At 46.8% G+C, this 9,865-nt stretch overlaps 1 protein-coding gene across 1 annotated transcript; it reads left to right on the forward strand.

The window, feature by feature from the left end:
- The first annotated feature begins 5,805 nt into the window (after positions 1-5,805).
- Positions 5,806-9,293, forward strand: LOC124593851 (voltage-dependent T-type calcium channel subunit alpha-1G-like). Its single transcript, XM_047132198.1, has 3 exons — positions 5,806-6,339; positions 6,445-6,563; positions 9,245-9,293. Exons 1-3 carry the CDS (start codon positions 6,184-6,186, stop codon positions 9,291-9,293), a joined length of 324 nt encoding a protein of 107 aa, XP_046988154.1. The 5' UTR covers positions 5,806-6,183.
- Positions 9,294-9,865: the final 572 nt, after the last annotated feature.

Raw genomic sequence — 9,865 nt, forward strand, 5'->3', positions numbered from 1 at the left:
ATTGAAATGTTGGTATGTAAAATTTATGAGTCTGGTGATGTACCATCTGAGACAATTCCGAAGATTACAAGAACCGACAAGTGCGAGAACTATCGCACAGTCAGCTTAACAGATCTAGCATCCAATTGCTGACGAGGATAATACACAGAAGAATTGAAAAGAAATTGAGGATTTGTAAGATGACGAACAGTTTGTTTTTAGGAAAGGTAAAGGAACCAGAGACGCAATTGTAACTTTGCGGCTGATAATGGAAGCAAGACTAAAGAAAAATCAGTGCGTGTTCATAAGATTTGTCGACCCTGAAACAGCCTTCGACAATGTCAAACGGTGGAAGATGTTCGAAATTCGGAGGAAAACGGGGGTAAGCTACAGGAAGAGGCGGGCAATGTACAGCATGTAAAGAGCCGAGGGACAATAATGAGACGGGAAGACCAAGAACGAAGTGATCTGATTAAAAAGGACTGTTCAGTCTATACATCGAAGCAGCAATGATGAAATTAAAGGAGGGTTTAGAATGGAATTAAAAATTCAAGGTGAAAGGATACCAATGACGAGATTCGTTGATGACATTGCTATCCTCAGTGAAAGGTAAGAAGGATTACAGGATGTGTTGAATAGGATGAAAAGAGTCCAATGAGTACAGGATATGGATTGAGAGTAAATGGAAGAAGGATGAAAGTAATGAGAAGTAGCAGAAAAGAGAACAGGGAGAAACTTAATATCAGGATTGGTGATCACGCAGTAGATGGAGTTAAGGACTTCTACTACCTAGGCAGCAAAATAACCAATGGTGGACAGAACAAGGAGGACGTAAAAAAAAGATTCGCACTGGCGTTCCTCTCCAAGAGAAGTCTACTAGTGTCAAATATAGACCTTAATTTGAAGAAGAAATCTCTGAGAATGTACGTCTGGAGCACAGAATGGTATGACAGTGAAATATGGGCTGTAAGAAAACCGGAACAGAAGAGAATTGAGGCATTTGGATGTGGTGCTACAGAAGAATGTTGAAAATTAGGCGGACTGATAAGGTAAGGAGTGATGAGGTTCCCTGGAGAATAGGCGAGAAAAGGGATATATGGGAAACACTGACAAGAAGAAGGCACAGGATCGTAGGGCATCTGTTAAGACATCAGGTAATAACTTCCATGCTACTAGAGGGAACTGTAGAGGGTAAAAACTGTAGGGAAGACAAAGATTGGAATACATCCAGCAAATAATTGAGGACGTAGGTTGCGAGTGATACTCTGAGATGAAGAGGTCGGCACAGAGATATTCATGGCGGGCCGCTCAAACCAGTCAGAAGAAAACTAATGTTCTAAATAAACTGATGCTTCCGTAGTGTTGTAACGACTTTCCTTAGCGCGTAGTGTTTGAGGATTACGAGTATTTTGTCAGATGACGTGGCATTACACAGAGAAAAAATTTATTGAGTTCAAGAGGTTCATCTTCCCTTCGGTATCCACTCACGCAGCCACATTTTCAGCCCTGAATTCCTTTCTAATGGTTGGCAAGAATTTAATAACTCACGTCTGTTTTCGAGGATGCTGAGGCGTGCTTGTGCGATGGCGCCCGTCCTGGAGATATTTAGAATTTCGATGGTGAAAGAAATTTTCATCACCAGAATTTGGTTGGCGAATGGGGCCTTGTTAGTTTTGATGTCATGTCGTTATTTACGGTGATTCCATTGAACGAAGCTATCTTATGTATAGTTGATATTTTTCCAGCAGATGTTGTGGAGCTATTCAGACACAGCCTCACCAAGACCTATTTTCAATACAATAATGATTTTTATGAACAGACTGACGTGGTGGCTGTGGGCAGTCGTCTTATTCCTGCTGTTGAAAGTTTGTTTGTGGAGAACTTTGAACAACAGGCGTTGCTGACTGTAAGGAAAAGACCAGCCAGGTTGTACCGCTATGTCGGTGATACCTTCGTAGTATGGACGCAGGGTGCAGAGGAACTGGAGGCCTTCCTGGTGCACCTCAACAGTATCAATCCGAAAATACAATTTACTAAGGAGATGGAGAACAACGGCCAGAATTTCTTGGATGTGTCTTTTATTAAGTAAGAGAACGGGACGTTGGGCCATAGAGTATACAGAAAAGCCACGCATACTGATCGTCACTTGCATAAAAACTCTAACCACCACCCAAGACAGAAAACAGGGGTGGTTTAGACGTTGGTAGATAGAGCATACAAAATTTGTGAACTGGCTTACTTGAAATATGGGTTTGATGGGAGAGAAAGTGGACAGATGAGGAACGACGGCAGCCCAAAACGGAAAGTTTTCCTTCCATTCATCAGTACGATTACAGATCGCATTGGAAAAGCATTGAGCAAATTCAGGTTGGAATCTGCCGTCAGGCCCACCAGGAAGATAAAAGAATGTTTAATATCGGTAAAAGATGTACGATATCCTTTGGCTACACCAGGTGTATATAAAATTCCTTTTGGTTATGGACTGGTATCACAAAAAGAAGTGACAACACCCGTCTCGTTGCACAAAAGAGGAATTGGCTCCCAGGACGCACGGATAAATCGACCGTAGCGGAACATCTTTACTAAGAGGGTGATCATGAAATAAAATTCACTGACACGGGTGTCATATCGTAAACATCGCATTATCATGCACGTACATATATTGAGGCAATTGAGATCTACAAATACCATAATAATTTTAACAGAAAATGGGAATGTGTTAGAGGAGACAAAGTTTGGATGTCAACGTTACAGCGTAAGAATGACGATCGATTACTTTCAATCTAGAATGTTGGCAATACCAACGATAATCTCGTTGCCGACGTCACGTGATAGACTGTGGTGCCCTCTACACTGCCTACATAATCGGTGCTCCCTTGAGTTCCGGTTGCAGTTATCCATTTTACTCTTGAAGATGTCTCCAGCAGTCGGAGCGAAACGTTAGGAGAAAGATTTATACATCGACCACGGCCTAATAGAGTTGTTGGTTGACGAGTCGCATGAGCCACTTCTCGTCCCATTATATCAAGTATGTGCTCGATTGAAGACAAATCCGGAGATCGTGCTGGCAAGGTAAGTTGCTGCATGTTGAGTTTCACGGGCAGTGGTGTGGTCGAAAATTATTCTGTTCGAACAACGCATGACCTTCCTATTGTAATAATGGTGAAAGAACGGGTCTAACAGCGCTCTACAAGTACCGAGCGTTGGTTAGCGTCCCCTCCAGAAACATTAAAGGTGAACAATATTTGTATCTTATCGCGCACCAAAGCACAAGGCCTTGAGTGGGCCGGTGTGTCTTGGACAAATGTTGTCTACGAGTCAGAGCTCGTCAGGTCTACATGCTACGTGCAAACGACCATCACTTGCGTGAAGGCAGAATCTGCTTTCATCGCCGAAGACCACGGCTCGCCACTCCATCCTCCAAGAGATCCTCTGACGGCATCAGTCGAGATGTGACATCGACGATGTGACATGAGTGGGAGAAAGGCTAGCGGCGTACGTGCCGTTACTCCCACTGCTACTAACCGTTTCGTAAGGCTGTGTGTTGACACCTGTGGGCTCACAAGCCATCTTATCTGTGCTCTGGTAGCTATACGATCTGCCACTGATGCCCTCAAGACACGACGATCCTGGCGGGCGTCTGTGTTGCTTGGACGTCCAGAACCTCGTCGACTGGTGTGGTAATGTTTAGCTGACCAGTGATACCAGCATCGTTGAACAACTGACGCAGCACGTCCAACTTGTCCAACTCGTACGACCATCCCGCCACTCGGAAGGCCTCAATTTGACCCCTTTGAAACTCGCACACTTAGTTATAAGGAGTGGGTCTCCTTAGCATGTATGCCTGCTTGCAAGTTTGCACCACACTGAGCCTTTTGGCTGCACACATTCCCTGTTAAATTGTAGACACAGGTAGCACTTTGGTAGGTACGTCACTAGCTATCTGTTGGTGGGCGACGTTAAAATCATTATCAATATATCTGCTGAAACTTCCTGACAGATTAAAACCGTGTGCCGGACCAAGACTCGAACTCGGGACCTTTGCCTTTCGCGGGCAAGTGCTCTACCAACTGTGCTACCCAAGCACGACTCACGCCCCGTCCTCACAGCTGTGCTTGGGTAGCTCAGTTGGTAGAGCACTTGCCCGCGAAACGCAAAGGTCACGAGTTCGAGTCTCGGTCCGGTACACGGTTTTAATGTACCAGGAAGTTTCATATCAGCGCACACTCCGCTGCAGAGTGAAAATCTCATTCTGGAATATATCTGCTGCTCCCCAGTGACATGTGCCGTCATCGGATCATAATCGACGTCGTCTCTACAGGTGCACTAATTCTTTCCCCCGGCAGTGTATTATGATTTTATGAGGTCGGGCAGCAACTGTACAAAATATAGCTGCTAGAAATGTTGCCGACCCATTTCGTGTGTTCGTTATCGCGTCAAATCGATCTCGTGCTGATTTTTTTCTCCTGATGCATCAATGATTGGCTACCATCTATTATCGAATTTGGTGTCTTCCGAGCATTCCACTGATGTTCGGTCATATGCTCTGGCTTCCCACTCTGGAGCTATACATTCCACAGAACTGACACACATACGCGGTAGGAACTAGTTACGGCGAGGTTTCGGTGCTAGGTTAAGCTGAATCGCCTTGGACGACGCGAGGCGAGAACTTGTCGGCAGTTAATAAGCAGATGCCGCGCGCCGACCGGAAATTTGTGCCGCTCCCTATTGACGGGGAGGGGGAGAGGGGGGGGAGGGGGAGGCGGAGCGTCGGGGGCGGCCCCGGCGGTGCGCATGCGCGGCCGCTCGCTCGCGCCCGTCCCTGACCCGCGCCCGCCGCCCGCCGCTGCCGCCGCGGACAGTTGCCGCCACGCGCCGCGACGCCGCCGCCGACGCTGCCGACGCCGCCTCCGCCATGCGCGCCGCCGCCGCCAGCTAGCAGCGCAGTCCCGCCGCGCCGCGCCGGCGGTCCGCACACCGCAGCGTCTCCATGGCCCTCCGCGCGTTCCTCGTCGAGATATGCAGCCCTACCTAAGGGGGCGCACGTGCGCAGCTGCGGCCAGCCGGGGGAACGGAGCCAGTGCTCGGTCGTAGCCACCGCAGAGCGCGTGGACTCTCGCGCGCCCAGGAGGCGGCTACCACTGCTACCGGGGGCAGGGCGGCGGCGAACTCGGGCGCAGTTCTCCGCGTCGCGGATCAACCGGTTCGTACTCGTCGAGTGTCTTCTCTACAGCTACGCAATCGCCGGCGAGAGACCAGTGAGTTCGAGGACATTGGCGGGAGCGAGAAGAAATCTTCCACAAAGTATTTCAGTGTCTTAGGCGATTCCTTCTACGTAGGGAGACGTCTTTGTCCTATAGAGGACCACTCATCTATTTTTCTACTCTCCGAGTCAGAAGCTTAGCGTAGCAACTATCGTAATTTTTACGGCAGTCCACTCTTCTGGAGTTTAGATACGTGCGGGAGGAAAAGAAATAACGATTCCTAATAGATTATTTGTGAAATATCTCGGAGACTAGTAGCTGACCTCTTCAGAGTAACTGTATAGTGAAAAATTACTTTAAAAAAAAAAAAGTATTTTGAACGAAGTGTTGCTACACGCCATAGGTATACGCTTGGAAACTTTCACGTAAACGTTAATATTTTTGACTAGAATAGGGAAGGATAAAAAGAGAGTAGTGATACCCATTGTGTCTTTCGCAATAGCCGAAGAAATTAGCTAGATTATTTTTTCGTTCGCATACTGTATAGAGACTGAGTGGGAGAAGAACTTCAGTTGCACTCGCCGAAATTGTATTTCACCCATCTCGTGTCCAGAGTTATTTTGTGATAGAGTAGAGAATATAGTGTAGAACTTGTGAGAGAACAAGAAGAGAGTCTCCATTTAAAGCATTAAATAACTGCAACCGAGTGGATCAACAGTGAACCGAGTCTTTCATAGCCCTCCTCGAGCCGACGGCAGTGAGCGTTATAAATATTTTCTTAAGTGAGAGGGAAGATCTCGCACGTGTGCTCTTGAGAGCGTGCCAGCAGCAGTCAGCTGGCCAGGGCAGCGGCAGTGGTGCGCAGCGGGTGCGATATCAACAGGCAGGCATCTGTTGCTCCGCCGGGGGGATAGGGCAGCGCGTCGCGCGCGAGCCGGCCGCAGGCAGAGCGGCTATGACGCGCCGGGCCGGCCGCTGACCACCGGCTAGTTGGACAGCCATGGCGCTCTCGCAGCAGCAGGTGCTGCAGCTCCGCGGCGACGAGCCGTCGGACTCGGAGTCGGACGTGGCCGAGCTGTCCGACCTCGAAGACGACGCCGGCCTGCCGCCGGGCGCCACCAGCAGCGACGAGAACGACGACGACGACGACGACGACGTAGACGACCTGGAGCTGGGCAGCGGCGGGGCGCGCCGGCGCCGGTCCGCGGGCGCCGACGAGGAGGTGGACGAAGAGGAGGAGGAGGAGGAGGAAGAGGAGGAGGAGGAAGAGGAGGAGGAGGAGCTGCCCTACCCGGGCTTCGTGCCCATCGCGCTGCGCTACCTCGACCAGCACACGCGCCCGCGCAGCTGGTGTCTGCGCATGATCACCAATCCATATCCTTTTTTCTGCAATCCCTGCTGCCTGCCCGCCGTACAAGGTAGTCGTGCACTTCATTTTTCTGTTGTGTACCATTTAGTCTGGATGTGGATCTGCTATGTCCACCCATTTGCAGGATCGTCTGGAACGTCGTCAGCGAGAGTTTCGACACTCAATTTCTCACTTTTTTTCTTATAACACTTACGAATTTTGCGCGAGAGACTGAAACAATATGCCCTTCGAATCTTTCAATCCCCACTGTGCCATAGTTATATCACATGACACGTGAGAAGTTCTCAACTACCCCTCTACTTCGAGGAGAATTTCAGTCAATAAAGTTTCGTTCTACTTTGGCGTATCACATATACTGGCAATAGCGCAACCATGACCTGAATAGGGCTGGGGCGTACTGGAGGAGAAGAGGTGGGAGTTCAGTTTCACGGTGTACGATGAAATACATCTTAGATTTTCACGACCTATGGCTCTAGTTACATTTACTACATCATAAGAGTTGTGCCTTTCTTCAAATTAATACCGAAGTAATACGTCTGTCCGTCTGTCTCAGAGGCCACTCTGTCTGAGCGAAGATTTTTTGTGGTTTGGGGTTGGAGATGGGGGCTGGGGAAAGAGGGGGGGGGGGGGGGGTTGAAACTGTTCCTCTCCATTATGCACTTGCATACTGACTGGGTCCCTCGCTGATACATAACACCAGCTTGCCGGGTAATGTATTATATTGTGATGCAAGAACAGGTAGCCAGATTTGCAATTAAAATGGATGTTTATTTAGTCGGTGACCGGTTTCGGGGTATGCCCATTCTCAAACCAACCAATGTTTGTCAAGTAAAATCTTCGCCCAAAATAGCAGGAAATGAAATGGGTACGTATGTGTATGGTCCCAACTAACGTTCGTTAACCAACTGTTATTTTGAAAGTAAATTTTACTTGTCAAACAATGGTTGGTTTCAGAATAGGTGTAGCCCGAAACTGGCCACCGATAAATAAACATATATTTTGGTTGCAACTCTGGCTGCCTTTCCTTGCATCACTACCTGGTTTCGTATTATCTGGCGATAGACACTTTAATCATTGTTCGATCGATGGTGAGGTAGTCTACCGACATGCCGATCTGCCGTCATGGGATAGCAGAGGAGACCTGCCACCAGATGGTGCTGACCATACGCAGTTAACTCTGCTGGTGATACGTTCTCCTTCGAAATACTGATCGGCTCTAACTGGAGAATCAAAGAGGGTTATCATCAGACACTGCTGACTACAGCCTTTTGATGAGTGTAGTCTGATAGCTTGCCGAAATAATTGTTCCTAGCCTACTGAACAAACAAGTACAAATTTTCAGAGTGCAGCTACGCCGCTGTAATCACAGTTATCCCGACCGGTGTTCAAAACAGTTTATTCCTTTACTTAATTTTTTGTAGGTCAACTTGTACAAAGCTTGGAAGTGAATATGGTACAGGACTTACAAATCACTAGAACACTGACATGAATCAACCTTCTAAAACCGAAATACGTTTATTGGAACTTCAATGCAGGTACCAGATTTTCGGTTGGTTATTTATCGAGATGAAACAAACTTTCCTCTCAGGAATTCTTCGGTCTAGTGAAATGCCACTTCGGTTTTAGTTTTTAAACAATTACCCACATTTTCTATAAAATACTTAACAGTTTTGGACCATTTTGGAACGTTATGTACCACCGTTTCTGCCAGATATAGAATATTCCCATTTGTAGGTCACTTGCAATAATGACCGAAACGTTCGTACATTAATTTACAGTATGATGTGGGCTACAGCCGAGAAGAATCTTATGATCCTCTAGAAGATCTAAGAACACTCATATGATAATTATTATGTCTAAGAATTGAAGAGCGAAGTTTGGAAACATATTATCACGGTTTAAAGCAGGTCAGACACCACGTCCTTGCGACCTAGGGTGGGGAAAAAAATTTGTTTTATCATCTTTTTTATCATTCCATTACCTCATATGAAGAATACTTTAAGCTAAATGATCGTAAATGAAAATGGAGTCCAATGCTATTTGCGCAATAAGTTTCGACCTGCGAAACAATTCCTGCCACATGTTTTTCGTTACTGTAAGAACAATATCATGCAACGTATCGGTGCAACGATACTGCAGATATAGGAGTATATAAGAGAAGTACTATCCAATTATAGCACGTGGCACTAAGGAGCTACTTTGATTTTACCATTTGCGAGAAACTTACTACTGCAGACTGTAAGTGCGAATATATCTAACAAAAATGGAAATGTTCGGGCACTGTGGTTAACGAATTTGTCATGTACAAGTGATGGAGCGCTATTACTTACGCAAGAATTAGTAAAGCTGTTTATGACAATAGAGGGCGATCGAACAGGAATGGACTTGATAGTTTATTCTCGGATGTCGTTGAGACGTGTTGCTCCCAGCTGAGAGCTGGTCCCTCCGCGGACGTGCGGTAGCTCTGGCGGGGCGCCTGCCACAAGGTGAGCCACCCGGGCCGGGTCACAGGCACCTTCCGCCCCCACCGGCAAAAATCGTTGTCTGCCATTGACGTAAGTGGACTCCATGATGATGCCGCCATTTTGAATTCCAGACTGGGAGAAAGCGGTTGCAAGTGCGCTAGCCGCTCAGCTGCGCGCACTATTCTGGGCCGCTGTTCGATTCATCAGTGGTGCCACTCTAATAACAGACTAGAACTGTCGACGCACGACTGTTACTTAAAGCAAAGCCGTGATTAACTGTTGACAGTTTGCTATCAACAGTTACTGTCGAGGGTATCTGACCTAAAGTATTATGTTTTGACCGTAGACATTTCAATTTTTACGTTTTTTCCTGTTTGTGCGAAACATCTCAAGTAATTTGCGGACATTTATAGCGTTCATTCATTCACTCTCCATGACACCAGCTTTTTAAAAGTCCTTTTTCAGTGTCCGTTTTCTGCTTAGCGAGTAATGATTTCTAACTTTTTGAAAAGTATTATCACCTCTCTGGAAGCGCACGGGGAATAAAAAATCAGCTTATCATAATCTCCGATAGAAAGTGATTTACGGCGATGTGACCTGCTGCCCCTACATTGACAATTAGCAAAGTAGTACGCTGAGGAGATATTATACGTAGCAATTCCATAAATTTGATGTCTATACTCCTTGAAGTTAATCTCATCCTTAGAATGTCTCGAGTACAGACTGGTATACTTTCTTTGTTATGAAAGGACTGTCAGTCTTAAGAAACGGAGGTTACCCCGCCAATACAAGAAACTGCGTAACACAACAATAGTTGCCATGATAACATTGCCAATCCTCGTTTGTTT

Source organism: Schistocerca americana, chromosome 2 (assembly GCF_021461395.2).
Source record: "Schistocerca americana isolate TAMUIC-IGC-003095 chromosome 2, iqSchAmer2.1, whole genome shotgun sequence".
NCBI lineage: Eukaryota > Metazoa > Arthropoda > Insecta > Orthoptera > Acrididae > Schistocerca > Schistocerca americana.